Genomic DNA, 20320 nt, shown 5'->3' with positions numbered 1-20320 from the left:
ACAAAGGCACATGCACACCACAGGCACGTGCATACCACAGGCACACACAGGCAGGTGCACACCCACAGGCACACACTGGCGCGTGCACCACAGGCATGTGCATACCACAGGCACAGGTACACCAGACACGTGCACACCACAGGCACACACAGGCATGTGCACATCCACAGGCACACACACGTGCACACCACAGGCACACACACACAGGTGCACATGCCATTCCTACACACATCCACATACAACCACACAGGCATGCACGCACAAACATTCAGTTCACTTGCACACATATACACACATGCACACATACATACAATCATATGTGCACACACGTGAACATGCACACACGTGCGTGCCTACATGTGCATAAAACACATGTCGACATCTGTGTGCATGCATGCACAACACACGTGTACACATGCACATGTGGTCACACTGTGCAAACACGCACACAACACAGTCATGTACATGCATACATGTCCTGTTTGTGCACACATGCACAGTCACACATGTGCACACACAACTCAGGAAATTTCCTAAAATTTTGTTGTTTCAAAGTTTCTCCCAAAGAACGACGAGCCATAGAGGGGTCCCCTGGGAAATGACTACATCACTGCGTTTGTCACGGAGGCTACCAAAAAGGCTCAAAGTGCCCTGTGCTCTGCTCAGGATGCAGGATCCAGGCCCAATCTGCTCAGCTGCCTCTGCTGGGCCCCTCGGCCTGTCCTGGCCATCTTGGGCTATGTAGGGTGAGCCCAGGCTGCTCGTGGGGGCAGAATCATGTGTTGCTCACAGGTCACATCTGTGCTATTTCAAGGCCCACAGGTTTTGTGTATTATTTTGTATGTGCTATCTCTGGGGTGAGGCTTGTATTCTGTCGTTTACTCTTCAATAAGCACCTCTCATATCCCCGACTGCCTATGTCTTCCAAGGACCCCTGCTCTGAGACTCTGGCTTTGGTATGGTACCACTGTGCATGGTAACCAAGCTGCCATCTGGCCCAAGTCCACTTCCCGTTCTTCCTGCCTGTGCTCTTGTCGGCGGCTGACCGTGGAAGGCCCGGGCGTAGCTCATAAAGATTGGGGAATGTTGTCTTCCTCTCATGGGCCTTTGCTGATCTGCCTTTGCCCTTTAGTACTAACTACATGCTATAAAGTATCTCTGTTTTCTGCAACACAGTCTCCTCTAGAAAAAATACACCCAGAAAAAGCAGCGACTCTGTAGACCACACAGTCAGGGTGACCTGCCTGGAATTCACCTAAATCCTGCCTCGGCTGGAGTCTCTCCTGCCCTTTGCCTAACAAGGTCTAGGTCTGCAGTGTGGTCAGTCTCCCCCAAGTCGCCTGGGCTTACCTGACCACAGGTCCTGTGTGAATGTGCCTGAGCCTGCCCCTCCCAGCATGAACTAAGTACCATAGGGCAAACATATTGCTGCATCAGACATAACAGGGTTCTCGCAAGCCACGGAAATTGTCATATACACCGTGAAACACAGACAATCTCTACGTCTGTTTTGCACTGCGTAAAAACTGTATATTTCCCACTCAAATGAAAAACACCCACAGAGATGCCGTGGGCCTGGAAGAGCCTGGACAGGAGAGGCCCCGTCCCAGGGCCCCCGATGCTGCCAGTGGCTCCGGACCTTGTCCAGACTGGGAAGGGCCCCGTGCAGCACCTTCTGGATCCTCACTAGGAGGGTGGGGGTGCTCCGGGGAGGCTGAGTGCATAGGAGGGTGGGGAAGTCTAGTCAGGCTCCCAGGCCTTTTGTGTCTGTGGAGGGCTCCCTCTGCTGAGCAGCAGTTTAAGCAAAACCGGGCAGAACCCAGGAGCTCTGTGGGCAGCACGACCTCACCATGAGGGGTCTGACCACGTCCTGCCGGCCCTCCACCAGCAAGGGCACTGGGGGCAGAGGAGTGCAAGGGGGCCTGGGCAGGCTGAGGAGCTCAGAGAGAGAAGGCAGGCCTCGGCGGCACCCACGGTTCCCTCATCTCCCTGGGGCGCGGGGAGTGGTGGATGTCTACGCACTCACTGAGAGCTACTCATCCACGACCATTTCCTGGGCACACACTGTGAGTGAGGTGCTAGCAGCCCTCGTGGCCTTGCAGGGAGCAGCCCACAGTAGACACTGCTTGAGTGAGTGAGTGAGCGAGCGAGCAAGTAAATGAGGAACGAAGGATGGAAGGAATGGACAAACAGAAAGATGGAGAAGCCATGCTGCCTGACCTGTCTTCCTTCCCGAATGAGCTCTCAGCCCTGCTGAGATGCCATGCTGTACGGGACCCCCGTGGATCCTGATCTCAAACAGTTTCACCTTCTGACCCAAACCACGCCCTTCATGCGACTCCTGTTCTGTCTGGAAAGGCACCACCCCTCGCCTTTGAAACAAGTAAACCTTTCCCACCATGACAGATAATAGACAAGGGTCTTAAACACACTACAGCCTTCCTGGTAGCTCATCTGATGTCAAAAAAGTTCACCAAGCACCCACTATGTGCAGCCGGGGCTTCGGACACAGAGGTGCATGTTGGCCCCTGTCCTCAAAAGAAAGAGCAGAGGCAGACTCCCGAGCCCCTTAGGGAGAATGTCCTAAAACCCCACATCGAGTTGCACAAGGACGCTATGGCTGTGCTGTCTCCACACACTCTTCCACAAGCCGTCCATGAGCCCTCACATGACAGGCCTTGAAAGAAGACAGTAATTTAGGCAGACGACCCGAGTCTCACAAACCCCTTGAAAACCTTCCACGACTCCGGGTGCCTCCCAAGGAACTGAACTCAAGGTCTCAAAAGACTCTCATCACTTTATGCAGTCCAGGCCACTGCGCAAAGGCACACAAGACGGAAAAGGGAGGCGCTGCTCAGAGGGGACACCACTGCTCTTACACAAAACAGGACAGATCCCTGGGCCCCACACCAAAACCTGACGGGGTGCTCACTGGAAACATGTCTGAAGCCACCAGGCCCATCCCAAGATCTATGGGTATGGACCACCCCCAAGGACCACAGAGCACCAGGGCTCACTTACCACGCAGCCGGGTCGTATTCAGCCCAGACCCGGATGAACTCGTCCAAGTGGTGAGGACCTAGGATGGAAGAGTCCCGCGTAAGGTACTCAAAATTGTCCATGATCACAGCCACAAAGAGGTTCAACATCTGCAGGACAGGAAGGAGAACAGGTAACATAGAGAGACCTCAGCCTGCCCTCCCCACCGCCCCCCCACCACTCTCCAGTGTGTGTGTGAAGCTCTCAGGATAGCAGGGGTCACTCTGATTTGACCAGCACATGCCGGACCTGCTCTCCCCATGGGACTTCCAAGACTTCCTGCCTTCCCGGGGTTCTGGAATCCACATGCTAGTGTCTTGCCCTATTTCACGCCCCGGAGTTTCCTGTCCATGACCCTCCCTTCCTCTCTGTGATCACATTGTCTTTCCCTCTCAGACTGGCCTTCCATGAAATCAGTGACTTGCAGTTAACAGTTTGGACTCTACAGGCCAACAGTTTGGGTTCTTATTTTAAAATTAAGTTTAAAGTCACATAACATACAATTACCCATTTTAAAATGTACAGTTCAGGGGCATTTAGTGTATTTGCAATATTGTGCAACCATCTCTCTCGTTTCAAAACTTTTTTCATCATTCCCGAAAAATATCTCATACACATTAGGTAATCACTACCCCAATCCCCCCCCACCCCCAACCCCCTGGCAACCACCAATCTCCTTTCTGTTTCTATGGCTTTGTCTATTCTGGAATTTCACATAAAAGAACCACACAATATGATTTTATGTCTGGCTTCTTTCACTTAGCTTAATGTCTTCAGGGTTCATCCATATTGTAGTATATGTTAGTACTTCACTTCTTTTTATGGCTGAATAATGTTCCAGTGGTAATACACCATATTCATTCATTCACTGATAGGCATTTGGGTTGTTTCTGCCTTTTGACTATTATGATTAATGTTGCTATAAACATTCATGTACAAGTTTCTATGCAGATATATCTTTTCATTTCTCTTGGGTATATACCTAGGAGTGAAATTACTGGGTCATATGGTAATTCTATGCTTCATTTTTTTAGGAACTGCCAAACTTCTTCCATAGCAGCTGGTGCATTTTACGTTCCTACTGGCAATGTACAACAGTTCCTCCTTCTCCACATCCTTGTCGACACTTGTTATTTTCAATTTTTAGAAAAATTATTGTTATAGCTGTCATGGTGGATGTAATGAGGTATCTCATTGTGGTTTTGATTTGCATTTCCTTGATGACCAAAGATGTTGAATATCTTTTCATGTGATTGTTTGCCATTTGTATATCTTTTTTAGAGAAATGCCTACTCTTATCCCTTGCCATTTAAAAAATTGAGTTGTTCGGTTTTTTGTTGTTGAGGTGTAGGAGTTACTTATATATGCTGAATATTAACCCCTTATTAAATATGTGATTTGCAAATATTTTCTACCATTTTGTTCTGTACATTGTATTTCCACATATTTGATAATGTCCTTTGACGTACAAAAGTTTTAAATTTTGATGTAGTCCAATTTATCTATTTTTTCTTTGGTTGCTCATGATTTTGGTATCAAATCAAAGAATCCATCGCCAATTCTGAGGTCTTGAGGATTTACCCTTTATGTATTCTTCTAATAGTTTCATAATTTTTGCTATTCTATTAGGTCTTTGATTGATTGAGATAATTTTGTATATTGAGGGAGGTAGTGGTCCAACCTCATTCTTTTGCATGTGGATATCCAGTTTTTTCCATATTATTTGTTGAAAAGATTATTCTCTCCCTCACTGAATTACCATGGAAAGAAAGACAATTCTTTCCCCCATTAGCACAACTGTCAAAAGTCAATTGAACACAGATATTTGAGTTTATTTCTGGACTTTTAATTCTACTTAATTGGTCTATGTATCTATCTTTATGCCAGTACCACATTGTTTTGATTACTGTAACTTTCTAGTACATTTTGAAATTGGGAAATGTGTTGTTGGAATTAGTTTGCTAGTATTTTTGTTGATGATCTTTGGATCAATATTCATAAGGGATATTATTCTGCAATTTTCTTGTGGCATATTTGAACATGATATAAGGGTAATGCTAGCCTCATAGAATGTGTTAGGAAGTGTTTCCTCCTCTTGTATTTTTGGGAGAATTTTGAGTGTTCATTTTCTTCTTTTTTTTTTTTTTTTTACTGTAGTAAAGATACATAACAAAAAAATTTCCATTTTAACAATTTTTAAGTATAGAGGTCAGTGGCATTAAGTATATTCACATTGTTGTGCAACCATGAATACCATCCATCTCCAAAACTTTCTTCGTATTCCCAAACTGAAACTCTGTATCCATGAAACAATAATTCCTCATCCATCCTCCCCTGGAAACCACCATTCTATTTACTGTCTCGATGAATTTGACTACTATAGGTAACTTACATAAGCGGAATCATACAGTATCTGTCCTTTTGTGACTAGCTTATTTTACCTAACATAATGTCTTCAAGGTTTATTCACATTGTAGAATGTGTCAGAACTCCCTTCCTTTTTAAGGCTGAATAATTATAGTCCATTGAATGTTCATACATTTTGTTTACCCATTCATCTGTTGATGGAAACTGAGGTTCCTTTCTCCTTTTGGCTATTGTGAATAACACTGCTATGAGCATGTGTGGACATATATCTGTTGAAGTCCCTGATTTGATTTCTTTTGGGTCTATACCAAGAGTAGAATTACTGGATCATTCTGTAATTCACTTTTATTAATCCTTTGAGGAACTGTCATACTATTTTCCACACCACCATTTTACAGTCTACCCACCAGTGCACAAAGGTTGAAATTCCTCCACATTTTTGCCAATATTTATTAATTAATTTATTTATTTTTTGAGATGGAGTCTTGCTCTGTCTCCCAGGCTGGAGTGCAGTGGCATGATGTCGGGTCACTGCAGACTCCACCTCCCAGGTTCAAGCAATTCTCTGCCTCAGCCTCCTGAGTAGCTGGGATTACAAGTGTATGAGACCACACCCTGCTAATTTTTGTATTTTTAGTAGAAACGGGGTTTCACCATGTTGGCCAGGCTGGTCTCGAACTCCTGGCCTCAGGTGATCTGGCCGCCTCAGCCTCCCAAAGTGCTGGGATTACAGGTGTGGTTTTATTTTATTTTTTGGGACAAAGTCTCACTGTGTCGCCTAAGCTGAAGTACAGTGGTGTGATCTCAGCTCACTGCAACCTCTGCCTCCTGAGTTCAAGAGATTCTTGTGCCTCAGCCTCCCAAGTAGCTGGGATTAAAGGTGTGTGCCACCACACCAGGCTAATTTTTGTATTTTTAGTAGAGCCAGAATTTCACCATGTTGGCCAGGCTAGTCTCAAACTCCTGGCCTCAACTGATCTGCCTGCCTTGGACTCCCAAAGTGCTGGGATTACAGGCCTGAGCTACTGCACCTGGCCTATTTTCTTTTTTCTTTTCTTTTCTTTCTTCTTCTTCTTCTTCTTCTTTTTTTTTTTTTTTTTTTTTTTTTTTGAGACAGAGTCTCACTCTGTAGCCCAGGCATGATCTCGGCTCACTGCAACTTCCATCTCCTGGGTTCAAGCGATTCTCATTCCTCAGCCTCCTGAGTACCTGGGATTAGACATGTACCACCAGGCCCAGCTAATTTTTGTATTTTTAGTAGAGACAGGGTTTTGCCATTTTGGCCAGGCTGGTCTTGAACTCCTGACCTTAGGTGATCTGTCTACCTCGGCCTCCCAAAGTGTTGAGATTATAGGTGTGAGCTACTGCACCTGGCCTATTCTCTTTTCTTTTTCTATCTTTTTTTCTTTAGTAATAGCAATTCTACTGGGTGTGAAGTGGTATTTCACTGTGGTTTTGATTTGCATTTCCCTAATTATTAGTGATGTTGAATATTTTTTCATGTGCTTATTGGTCATTGTATTTGGAGAAATGGATATTAATCACTTGTCAGATGAATAGTTTGCAACTATTTTCTCTGATTCTGCAAGTTGTCTTGTCATTCAGTTGATTATTTCACTGGCTGTGCAGGAGCTTGTTGCAGGAAGTCAGGGACCCTGAACGGAGGGACCGGCTGAAGCCATGGCAGAAGAACATAAATTGTGAAGATTTCATGGACATTTATTAGTTCCCCAAATTAATACTTTTATAATTTCTTACACCTGTCTTTACTGCAATCTCTGAACATAAATTGTGAAGATGTCATGGACATTTATCACTTCCCCAGTCAATACTCTTGTAATTTCCTATGCCTGTCTTTACTTTAATCTCTTAATCCTGTCATCTTCATAAGCTGAGGATGTATGTTGCCTCAGGACCCTGTGATGATTAGTTATCTGTACAAATTGTTAGTAAAACGTGTATTTGAATGACATGAAATCTGGGCATCCTAAAAAAGAACAGGATAACAGCGATTTTCAGGGAACAAGGGAGATAACCGTAAGGTCTGACTGCCTGCAGGGCCGGGCAGAACAGAGCCATATTTCTCTTCTTGCAGAAAGCGAATAGGAGAAATATCGCTGAATTCTTTTCCCAGCAAGGAATAACCCTGGGAAAGGAATGCATTCCCAGGGGTAGGCCTATGGACCGCCGCTCTGGGAGTGTGTGCCTTATGTGGTTGAAGATAAGGGATGAAATATGCCCTGGTCTCCTGCAGAGCCCTCAGGCTTGCTAGGATTAGGACATTCCAGCCTGGCAAATTCTAGTCAGACCGATTGCCTGCTCTCAAACCAGGTTTCCTGTTAAGATGTTTATCAAGACAATGCGTGCACAGTGGGACATGGAACCTCATCAGTAATTCTAATTTTGCCCTGGCCTTGTGATCTTGCTCTGCCTCTCTGACCTTGTGATCTTTTATTGCCCTTTGAAGCATGTGATCTTTATGACTTACTCCCTGTTCGTACCCCTCTCGCCTTTTGAAATCTCTAATAAAAACTTGCTGGTTTTGCAGCTCAAGGGGCATCACGGAACCTACCAATAGGTGATGTCACCCCCGGAGGCCCAGCTGTAAAATTTCTCTCTTTTGTACTCTTTCTCTTTATTTCTCAGACCAGTCGACACTTAGGAAAAATAGAAAAGAACCTACGTTGAAATACTGGGGGCTGGTTCCCCCCATAGGAGCTATTTACTTATTTTTACTTATTCAGTTCCTTTTTTTAAATTCAATCCCTTTGCCTATTTCTTTCTTAAAAATTTTTATTTTGCTTTCATTATTTAATTGACATGCAATAATTGTACATATTTATGGGGTACAGTATGATATTTTGATACATGTATACAAATGTGTAATGATCAAATCACAGTAATTAGCATACCCATCACCTCAAACACTTATTTCTGTGTTGGGAGCATTCAAAATTTGCTCTCCTATTTGAAAATACTTGAAATATTTGAAAATATTCAACAAACTGTTGTTAATTATAGTCACCCTATAGTGATATAGAAGACTCAAACTTATTTCACCTGTCTAGCTGTACTTTTGTATCTGTTCACCAACCTTTGGCTATCCCGTCCTCCTAACCTTCCCTGCCTCTAGTGACCACTATTCCACTCTCCACTTCTATGAGAGCAATTTTTTTTTAGCTTCCACATATGAGTGAGAACATGCAATATTTATCTTTCTGTGCCTGACTTATTTGCCTTAACATAATGACCTCCAAGCTCATCCATGTTGCCACAAACGGCAGAATTTCATTCTTTTTATGGCTAAATAGTATTCCATTGTGTATAAAGAAAATATTTTAAAAATCCATTCATGTGTGGATGGACACTTAAGTTGATTCCATATCTTGGCTACTGTGAATAGTATGGCAATAAACATGAGAGCCCAGATATCTCTGACATAATTGATTTCCTTCCGTTTGGATATATACCGAGTAGTGGAATAGCTAGATCACACACAGTAGGTTCTATTTTCAGTTTTTTGAGGAGGCTTCCTACCAACGGTGTATAAGAGTTCTCCTTTCTCTCCATCCTCATGAGTATTTGTTATTTTTTGTGTGTGTTTTTGATAACAGCCATTCTAACTGGGGTGAGATGGTATCTCACTGTGGTTTTGATTTGCATTTCCCTGATGATTAGAGATGTTGAGCACTTTTTCATATACCAGCTGGCCATTCGTATGTCTTCTTTTGAGAGATGTCTATTTAGTTCACTTGCCCATTTGTTAATCTGATTTTTTTTTTTTTTTTTGGCTGATGGGTTGTTTGAGTTTCACCTTGTATATTCTGGATATTAATAGCTTGTCAGATAAACAGTTTGCAAATATTTTCTCTGATTCTGCAAGTTGTCTTGTCACTCTGCTGATTATTTCATTGGCTGTGCAGAAGCTTTTTACTGAAATGCAATCCCATTTGTCTATTTGTGCTTTGGTTGCCTGTGCTCTTGAGGTCTTCTCCATACAATTTTTGCCCAGACCAATGTCCTGAAGTGTTTTCCCTGTATTTTCTTCCAGTAGATTCATGGTTTTGTGTCTTACGTTTAAGTCTTCAATCCATCTTGAGTTGGCTTTTGTATATAGCAAGAGATAGGGGTTGAGTTGCATTTTTCTGCATGTGGATATCCAGTTTCCCTACCATCGTTTATTGAAGAGACTGTCCTGCTCCAATAAATGTTCTTGGTGCTTTTGTTAAAAATCAGTTGGCTGTAAATACAAAGACTTATTTCTGAGTTCTCTATTCTGTTCCATTGGTCTATGTTTCTGTTTTTATGCCAGTACCATGCTGTTTCGAAGTTTGGTAGTGTGATGCCTCCAGCTTTGTTCTTGTTGCTCAAGATTATTTAAGCTATCCAGGGTCTTTTGTGGTTCTGTATTAATTTTAGGATTGTTTTTTATATTTCTATGAAGAATGTCATTGGTATTTTGATAGGGATTGCATTAAATCTGTATGGTCCTTTTCACAATATTAATTCTTCCAATCCATGAGCATCGAATGTCTTTCTATTTTTTGTGTCCTCTTCAGTATCTTTCATCAATGTTTTATAGTTTTCTTTGTAGAGAGCTTTCACTTCCTTAGTTATTTCTTTTGTAACTATTGTAAATGAGACTGATTTCTTTTCTGCTAGTTTGTTGTTGGTATACAGACACACTACTGATTTTTGTACATTGATTTTACTGAATTACTTTATGAGTTCTAAGAATTTTTTGGTGGAGCTTTTAGGGTTTTCTATATATAAGACATGTTGTCTGCAAACAGGAACAATTTGACTTCCTTCTTTCCAGTTTGGATGCTGCTTACTTTTTTTTTCTTACATAACCGCTCTGGCTAGAACTTCCAGTACTATGTTGAATAAAAATGGTGAAAGTGGGTATCCTTTCTTGTTGTAGATCTTTTCCCCATTCAGTATGATACTGGCTGTGGGTTTGTCATATACAGCCTTTATTGTGTTGAGGTATCTTCCAACCTAACTTGTTGAGTTTTCATTATGAAGGGATGTTGAATTTTATCAAATGTTTTTTTCTGTGTCTATTGAGATGATAATATTGTTTTTGTCCTTCATTCTGTTGATGTGATGTATTATGTTGATTACTGGTTTACTTATATTGAACCATCCTTACATCCCAGGAATAAATCCCATTTGATCACAGTGAATTAAAATGTGCTGCTGGATTCAGTTACTACTAATTACTACAAAATACTATTTTTCTTGAGAATTTTTGCATCTATGATCATCAGGAATATTGGCCTATAGTTTCCTTTTTCTTTCTAGTGTTTTTTGTTTTTGTTTCTGTTTCTGCTGTGTCCTTGTCTGGTTTTTATATTAGGGTAATGCTAGTCTTGTAGAATGAGTTTAGAAAAATTCCCTCTTCTTCAATTTTCTAGAAGAGGTTGAGAAGAACAGGTAGTTCTTTAAATGTTTGGCAGAACTCTCTAGTGAAACACCCTGGACTTTTCTTTGATGGGATTTTTTTTTTTTTTTTTTTTTTTTTGAGACGGAGTTTCGCTCTTGTTGCCCAGGCTGGAGTACAATGACATGATCTCTGGTCACTACAACCTCTGCCTCCCAGGTTCAAGAAATTCCCCTGCCTCAGCCTCCTGAGTACTTGGGACCACAGGCGTGCACCACCACGCCTGGCTAATTTTGTTTTGTATTTTAGTAGAGACGGGGTTTCACCATGTTGGCCAGGATGGTCTTGATCTCTTGACCTCACGATCTGCCTGCCTTGACCTCACAAAGTGCTGGGATTACAAACGTAAGCCACCATGCCCAGCCAATGGGAGATTTTTAAATTACAGATTCAATCTCATTACAGTAATTGGTCTGTTCAGGTTTTCTTTTCTTCTTGGTTCAATCTTGATGGGTTCCATGCATCCAGGAATTTATCCATTTCCGCTAGGTTTTCTAATGTGTTGGTGTATAGTTGTTCATAATAGTCACTAATGATCCTTCGTATTTCTATGATATTAGTTGTACTGTCTCCTTTTATACTTCTGAATTATTTATTTGCATATTTTCTTGTTTAGTCTAGCTAATGGTTTGTCAATTACCTTTTCAAAAAAACAATTTTTTTTTTTTTTGAGACAGAGTCTGGCTTTGTCACCCAGGCTGGAGTGCAGTGGCATAATGTCGGCTCACTGCAACTTCCGCCTCCTGGGTTCAAGCAATTCTCCTGCCTCAGCCTCCCAAGTAGATGGGCTTACAGAGGCCCGCCAACACACCTGGCTAATTTTTGTACTTTTAGTAGAGATGGGGTTTCACCATGTTGGCCAGGCTGGTCTCGAACTCCTAACCTCAAGTGATCCACTTGCCACGGCCTCCCAAAGTGCTGGGATTACAGGTCTGAGCCACCGCACCTGGCTACATTTTCATTTCATTGATCTTTTGTAATGTTTTCATCTCAATATTGTTTCTTTTTGCTCTTGCTCTGATCTTTACTATTTTTGTTCCTCTACTAATTTTCGGCCTGGTTCCTTGAGATGCATCATTAAGTCATTTATTTGAAATCTTTGTGTGTTGCTGATGTAGGCTTTTATTGCTATAAAATCCCTGTTTCATACTCTGCTTTTACTGTATCCCATAAGTTTTGGCATGCTATGTTTCTTCTCCACCTACCCTGCCTGCTAGTTCAAGTTATCATGACGTGTTTCTATTTTTATTGTTTCAATAATTTTTTTCTTCTCTTTTTCCTTTTGTCTTTTTTTTTTTTTTTTGAGATAGAGTCCCACCCTGTCACCAGGCTGGAGTGCAGTGGTACGATCTCGGCTCACTGCAACCTCCACCTCCCGGGTTCAAGCGATTCTCCTGCCTCAGCCTCCCAAGTAGCTGGGACTACAGGCACGTGCTACCACACTCGGCTAATTTTTGTATTTTTAGTAGAGATGGGGTTTCACCATGTTGGCCAGGATGGTCTCGATCTCTTGACCTCGTGATCCACCCACCTCGGCCTCCCAAAGTGCTGGGACTATAGGCGTCAGCCACTGCACCCAGCCTTCTTTTTTGCTTTTCTTTTTTTTTTTTTTTTTTTTTGAGACAGAGTCTCACTCTGTCACCCAGACTGGAGTGCAGTGGTGCAATCTTGGCTCACTGCAAACTCTGCCTCCCAGGTTCAAGTGATTCTCCTGCCTCAGCCTCCTGAGTACCTGGGATTACAGGCACCCACCACCACGCCTGCTAATTTTTATGTTTTAAGTAGAGACAGGGTTTTACCATGATAGCCAGGCTGATCTCGAACTCCTGACCTCAAACGATCCACCCGCCTCAGCCTCCCAAAGTGCTGGGATTACAGGCGTGAGCCACTGTGCCAGGCCAAATTGTAAAACTGCCTTCTTAATTTCTTCCTTGGCCCATCTGTCATTCAGAAGAATGTTAATTTTCATGAATTTGTACAATTTCAAAAGCTCCCCTTGTTATTGATTTCTAGTTTTATTTTTGTTAGAAAAAATACTTGATATGATTTCAGTTATTTTACATTTGTGGAGACTTGTTTTGTGGCCTAACATCTGATCTCTCCTAGATAATCTTCCACGTGATGATGAAGCTAATGTGTACCATGCAACGGTTGGATGAAAAGTTCTGGAAATGTCTGTTAGGTCCATTTCGACTAAAAGGCAGTTTAAAGCCAACATGGGTTTTTGTTGTTGCTTTTCTGTCTAGATGATCTGTTCAATGCTGAGCATGGGGTGAGGAAATCCGCAAATGACACTGTGCTGGAATCTATCTCTCTTTTTGGATCTAATAATATTTGTTTTTATATAATAATATTGTCTGGGTGCTCTACTGTCGAGTCCATATATATTGACAATTGTTGTATTTTCTTGCTGAGTTGATTCCTTTATCATTATATAATGATATTCCTTGCCCTAAAATTTTTTTTCTTAAAGAGATGGGGTCTTGGTATGTTGCCCAGGCTGGAGTGTAGTGGCTACTCACAAGTGTAATCACAGCACACTACCACCTTGAACTCCTGGACTCAAGCAATCTTTCCACCTCAGCCTCCCAAGTCGCTGGGACTACAAGTATGCACCACCACACTGGGCTTCTTTTCAGCGTTTTTGACTTAAAGTCTGCTTTGTCTGATGTAAGTATAGCACTCCTGCTCAATTTGGTTTCTGTTTATGTGGAATATGTTTTTCATCCCTTTACTTTCACTCTATATGTGTCTTTATAGCTGATGTGAGCTTCTTGTAGGCAGTATATAGTTGGGTCATTTAAAAAATCTATTCAGCCAGTTTATAAACTTTAAGTGGGGGAATTTAATCCATTTACATGCAAGGTTATCATTTATAGGTAGGACTTATTTCTGTCATTTTGTTAATTGTTTTCTGGTTGTTTTGTATATCCTTTCTTCTTTTCTTCCTCTCATTATTTATCATTACAGTTTAGTGGTTTTCTGTAATAATAAGGTTTGATTATTTTCTCTCTTTTGTGAAACTCACTCTACCAGCAAGTTTTATATTTTTGTGTGTTTTCACGAGAGTAATTATCATGTCTTTGCTTCCAGATGTAGGACTCCCTTGTGTATTTCTTGTAAGGCTGGTCTAGTGGTGATGAATTCCCTCACTTCTTGCTTGTCTGGGAAAGACTTTATTTCTCCCTCATTTCTGAAGGATAGCTTTGCTGGGTATAGTATTCTTGACTGACAGTTTGTTTTTTGTTTTCCTTTCACCACTTTGAATATATCATTCCATTCCATTCTCTCCTGGTTTATAAAATTTCTGCAGAGAAATCTGCTTTCAGTCTAATGGGGGATTCTGTTATATGTGACTTGATGCTTTTCTCTTGCTGTTTTCAGAATTTTCTCTTCTCTTTGACTTTTGACAATTTGACCATAACATGTCCTGGGGAGAACCTTTTTGGTTGAATCTATTGGAGGACTGTTGAGCTTCTTGGATTTGGATGTCCACATCACTCCCCAGACTCGGGAATTTTCCAGCTATTACTTTATTAAATAGATTTTCTATACCTTTTCTCTTCTCTTTTCCTTCTAAACACCCATAAAATATTTTTTTGCTTAATTGTGCTCCATAATTCTTGAAGGCTTTTCTTCACTCTTTTTAATTATTTCTTTTCTTTCCCTCTGACTGATTAATTTCAAATGACCTATCTTCAAGTTCAGAGATTTCTTTTTTCTTCTGCTTGATCAGATTCACTGTTGAAGCTCTCTATTGTTGGTTTTTATTTTTAATTTCATTCATTGAATTTGTCAGCTGCAGGATTTCTGCCTGGTTCTTTTTTTATGATTCCTATCTCTTTGTTGAATTTTTCATTCATATTGTCAATTGCATTTCTGATTTCATTGCATTCTCTATCTGTATTTTCTTGCATCTTGTTGCACTTCTTTAAGAACATTATTTTGAATCCCTTTTCTGGCAGTTTTTAAATTTAGTTTTTACTAGGGTCTACTACTAAAGAGTTATGTTCCTTGGGTGATGTCAGATTTCCTTGCTTTTTTTTTCTTTGAGATGGAGTCTCGCTCTGCCACCCAGGCTGGAGTGCAGTGGCGTGATCTCGGCTCACTGCAAGCTCTGCCTCCCCGGTTCACACCATCCTCCTGCCTCAGCCTCCCGAGTAGCTGGGACTACAGGCGCCCGCCACCGTGCCTGGCTAATTTTTCTGTATTTTTAGTAGAGATGGGGTTTCACCGTGTTAGCCAGGATGGTCTCGATCTCCTGACCTCATGATCCGCCCGCCTCAGCCTCCCAAAGTGCTGGGATTACAGGCATGAGCCACCACGCCTGGCGATTTCCTTGCTTTTTCAAGTGTCTTGTGTCTCTTGATGTCTGTACATCTGGTAGAACAAATCACCTCTTCCAAACTTTGTACAGTACAGTTGGGTTTTAGTGTGCCAGCTGGGAAGGGCATAGTTACTCTGTTTCCAGGTGCAGTGGTATAGTCTCCCTACAACTTCTTTAGCTGCATTCGACATTAGCAGTAACTGTGGGCACTTCAGTTGTCCAGGGTGTAGAAGTTTGTGGCAGCAGAAGTGGCAGTGTAGGCTGTAAATGTCCTCAGTGTCAAGGACTTTTGGGGTCCTGTTATTTTTGTTTTCCCCACAATGGGAAGACTTAGCTGAGGGGACACCTCTTGGTATCAGGTCTAATGGCCTGCAATCAGCTGCAGCACCACTGGGCTCCAGGTGCAGGTGCTCAGAGTGGCTGTGGAGCTGGGGTCCTATACTTAGAATCTCATGAACTTATTGTGGCACCTGGGTGTTGGGGGTACAGGTTTGCTCCCTGGGGCAGAGTTGGGTGTACATTGCCCACAGTGCCAGGATCTGACTCTTAGCCATTCCCTAGCAGCTCAGGCCCAGGGGGCGAGATTACAGCTGTGATTCTACTCCTGGGCGGGGTGGGGGCAGGGCATAGCACTGGTCCAATTCAGGAAGAAGGGGTGCTCTGGAGTTTTGGGCCTGAGAAGTTGGATACAGCTGCAATTCAGGACGCAGAACCAATAGGGGTTAGTGGCATCTTGGGTCCCAGGGGAAAAGGCACCATGTAGTGGTTACTCTAGACCATGGGATGGTAGGGCTTAGCAGTATCCCAGGTTCTGTGAGACCAGGTGTAGCAGCAGCAAGTACCCTAGAATGGCAGAGCACAGCTGTCATTTGAGCCCTGAGGATGCAGGGAACTCCACTCCCCAGGTCTGTCTCAGCAGCTCCGACTCTAGGGGGCAAGTCTAGCTCCAGGGAAGCAGGGCACTAGAGCTGTTTGGCCTATGGGGCTGGGTGTCTCAGCTGAGCCAATGCTCTATTTATCTGGGATGGCAGGGTACCGTGTCAGTTCAGCCCTGGGATGCACAGCCCTCAGTTCAGCCAGGGCACTGATTCCCAGGGGTGGGGGGCGGGGGCAATGTGCCACTTCAGCTCAGGCTTGGGGGATGTGACTGCTCTGGGTGGCCAATGCACCATTTCCTGGGATGCAGGGAACTGCTTCAACTTAGACACTGGGGAGGTGTGACCGCTCTGAGTGGCCAAGGTACTGTTTTCCCAGGAGGCAGGGTACCACTTCAGCTCTGGCCTATGGGCATGGAGGGGAAGGGCAGATAAAGCAGCTCCACCTCCACTTGGCCCCTTAGGGAAGGGTGTAACAGCTGCTTGCAGCTCAGCTTGGGGATGTCAGCCACCGGTCTCAGTTAGTTTGATGGCAGTTTTGCCTCAGGGATAAAGGGAAGCTGCGGCTACTCCAGGAGCAAGTCACACTCCCGCTCTAGTTCCAATTCCTAGGTAGTGGAGCACAGTAGCCACATGGGCCACAGGGGCTGAGCAGTGTTGGCTTTGTCTCTGGCGGGAGCACAGGTGTGTGGACTCCAGGCAGCTCCCTCAGCTGAGCTTAGTGCCTTGAGGACTGCAGGGGACCCAAGTGGTAGGGTCTGTAGGTGTCCGAGGTGGTGATGGGGGCTGCTGGGATCCTCTTGCTTACCTCCTCACCAAAGGGAAAAGCTCTCCTAGGTCTCAGCTGATCCCAGTTGCGGGATGGGGTGGTGGTGTTTGCTTGGTGTTTCCTTCCATTCTCTAAGTGGCCATCCCAAGTTTCTGTGCTCACCAGTGTCTCTGTTATACCTCTGATGTACTCCGAGACTCTCCCTCAGTTATTTTCATTAAAATGTAATTTTTTGTTCATTGTTGTCTTTTTGAGAAGGACAAGCACTAGGGGGAAGGTCAGCCATCGTGCTGATGTTACCTCTCATTTCTTAATTGGGTTGTTTTATTTTTGCTGTTGAGTTGTAGAAGTTCTTTATACATTTTGTTAAATCAAGTTTAGCCTAAAGCTGCCTCCTTATATATTTTAAGTTCAGCCTAAAGGTTTCTCTGTACCTAGTGAACTATAACCTAAATGGAAGTGTAAACAGACTTTGTAACCTATTATCATGCCAATCATCAAGTTTTGGCCAAACAAAGGGAGCTAACTGTTCTGTGTTCAAATAAGGCAAATGCTAAGCTGTAACCAGTCAACTGTTTCTGTACCTCACTTCCATTTTCTGTACATCATATTCCTTTTTCTGTCCATAAATCCTCTTCTGCCACATGGCTGTGTTGGAGTCTCTGAGCCTACTCAGACTCAGGAGGCTGCACAACTTGCAAATCATTCTTTGCTCAATTAAACTCTGTTAAATTTAATTTGGCTAAAGATTTTCTTTCAACAGTTCTGATATTAACCCTTTATCAGAAATGTAATTTGCAAATATTTTCTCCAATTCCTTGAGTTGCCTTTTCATTCTGTTGATAGTGTCCTTTGATACACAAAAGTTTTTAATTTTGAGTAGACAAATTTATTTTTTCTTTTATTGTGATTCTGGTGTCAAATCTAAGACTCTGTTACTAAGTAAAACGTCATAAAGATTTATCCACTATGTTTTCTTCTAAGAGCTTTATAGTTACAGCTCTTACATTTAGTTATTTAATGTTATGTTAATTTTTGTATTTGGTATAAGGCAGGAGTCCAACTCCATTATTTTGTATGTGGATGTCCCGTTTTCCCAGCAAAGAGTGTCCCTTTGCCATTATATGGTCTTGGGCTTCTCTTTATTGGGAAGTTTTCAATTACTGATTCAATCTTCTTACTTGTTACAGGTCTATTCAGATTTTCTACTTAATTCAGTCAGTTATGATAATTTGTGTCTTCCTAGGAATTTGTCCATTTCAAAAGCTTAGGTTCTAAACTCGGGCTAAGATATTTAACATCTCTAAACCTCCATTTCTTCATTGTAATAATAATAATAATACCAATCTCAGGACTGTCACAGAGACTAAAATACTTAAATGTATTCATAAGACTCTGCATAGTGCCTGATTCAGTGATTATCAGCAGGCTGTCATGAACAACCTCATTCCCTATTCTTCCGTCAGCACCCTCTATTCCAATTAATGGAACCAAATCCCAACCTAACCAAGTCCTGCCACCCATCCCAAATTCACAGTCTCATTTTTTCCATGTCACTTCTCTATCAGACCAAAACACATCCAAGTGTTTCAAAGCATGAGTTGCCCAGCATGTCCAATCTGTGAGGGAAGTACCAGAAGGATTAGGATTACAGTTCCAGTAAGGAGACACCAGGGTTAGCCAAGAACCATGACTGAGGTCCATGGGGACAAGAACAAAGGACAGTGGCCACGAAATACCCTCTTCTCTGCACAGGAGTGACAGCTAAACCCAAAGATTCCTCGACTCATCCTGGACATGTCTAGTGAGTGCTGGCCCGGTAAGTGGTGTGGTATCATGAATGTGGCTTTCTGTGGAACCCCATCTCTGCAGCCAGGTGCATGGTAAGGTCAGGCTAGTAGGTCTGGCTTTGTGCCCACAGGTGTGTTGGTTCTTATAGCACCAGATGTCTTTGAACAGTATAGAGACCAAAGCCTCGGGAAAGTGATTCTCCAAAAAGCCCACCCTCCCTGCTGCCCACAAGGGGTCTTCGGAGGGATCAGGAGATGACTCAAACATGGAAATCCTTCCCTTGGTTTCTAGCAAGTAATGAAAGACAGTTTTGTAAGTTCTTCTATATTTCTCTATCTAAGTGTAAGCTCACCTGTCTCAAGTGCACATCATTCCCAACCACCTCAACCTCCTACTGCACCCTGCAAAGCTCCCAGTCTGCCATCAGCACAAGTCCTTATATCTCCATCTCCCCTGAGTGCTCTCCACTTGCTCTTGCTCTGGCTCAAACATCTAAGAGGATGGATGTCCCCTCTGGTCTCTTCTTTAAAAACCTGTTCTCTGGGGCTCACGTCATTTATTAAGTTTCCCCTTCCTTCATGAAAAACTTAGCACCTGGCTTGCTGTTTGTGTCTCCACTTCTATTCTTGTTATCACTCTTGTTGCTTTTAAGATCCACAGAGAGGGGACGACCACTGCCTGCCCTCTCCATTCCTGAACCTTCTAACCCATCAGCTCATCTCCTTGTTCCACAAATCATGCTAAACATGCTTATCACCAGTGATCATGCTAATGTTAATGTAATGATGTTGCAATGATAATGTAATGACGGCAATGATGTTTACCGATGGCATCACTCACTGCCTCCCGAGTGTCCACCTCACACGTCCCACTCTGCTCACATCGCCTACTTTTCCGGCTCCCTTTTTCAAATACCTGTATCCTAAAACGTGTTCTCATGAGAGCCTCCAATCCAGTGGCATTGCCCCTCACCCTCCTCTGTCCCCAGCTTTGATCCCACGTCCAACACAATAACCACACTCTTACACACCCTTCTCTCCCTCCTTGCACTTGTCTGGGATATCCCGAATCTGGATGATCCACTTTTCCACCCTTGTACTGAGGAGTGAATGTGGCTAGAGAAAAGCACAGCCCATGCCAGCTGTTCCTCCTTAGAGTCAGGGCCACAGGCTCAAGGTGTTTCCTCAGTGCTGCTCACTGTCAAGAGCATCTCTGTCCCGGCTGTGCTCCTCTCCTCTTACCAGCTCTCAAACTTGCGGCAACAAGGCCTTCACTCCCACTATGCTGACGGAGGAACAATGTGCCAACAGCCTCTGCCTTTCCATGTCCGATAAACAATTTTTTTTTTTTTTTGAGACAGAGTCTTGCTCTGTTGCCCAGGCTGGAGTACAGTGGCGCAATTTGGCTCACTGCAACCTCTACCTCCTGGGTTCTAGCGAGTCTCCTGCCTCAGCCTCCCTCTTTTTTTTTTTTTTTTTTTGAGATGAGGTCTGGCTCTGTTGCCCAGGCTGGAGTACAATGGCGCGATCTCGGCTCACTGCAGCCTCCACCTCCCAGGTTCAAGCGATTCTCTTGCGTCAGCTCCCCAGGTGGCTGGGATTACAGGTACCTGCCACCACGTCTGGCTAATTTTTGTATTTTTAGTAGAGATGGGGTTTCACCATGTTGGCCAGGCTGGTCTTGAGCTCCTGACCTTAGGTGACCCA

At 43.3% G+C, this 20320-nt stretch overlaps 1 protein-coding gene across 23 annotated transcripts in view; it reads right to left on the bottom strand.

Annotated features, from left to right (window-relative positions):
* CACNA1B (calcium voltage-gated channel subunit alpha1 B) overlaps positions 1-20320 on the bottom strand; it is a 243343-nt gene that overhangs the window by 24330 nt on the left and 198693 nt on the right. For 19 of the 23 annotated variants that reach the window (XR_004031498.1, XR_004031496.1, XM_030818353.1 and 16 more), the window contains one exon: positions 3022-3149. Coding sequence is in view for 19 of the 23 variants with exons in the window: in XM_030818353.1 (XP_030674213.1) it covers positions 3022-3149 (128 nt within the window). In the remaining 4 variants the exon portion in view is untranslated. The remainder of the gene's footprint in view (positions 1-3021; positions 3150-20320) is intronic. The other 4 variants (XR_004031497.1, XR_004031499.1, XM_030818358.1 and 1 more) reach the window with 1 other exon arrangement.

Source organism: Nomascus leucogenys, chromosome 8 (assembly GCF_006542625.1).
Source record: "Nomascus leucogenys isolate Asia chromosome 8, Asia_NLE_v1, whole genome shotgun sequence".
Classification (NCBI taxonomy): Eukaryota; Metazoa; Chordata; class Mammalia; order Primates; family Hylobatidae; genus Nomascus; species Nomascus leucogenys.
The sequence above is the reverse complement of the archived record's forward strand: the minus strand, read 5'-3'. Positions and strand labels throughout refer to the sequence as shown.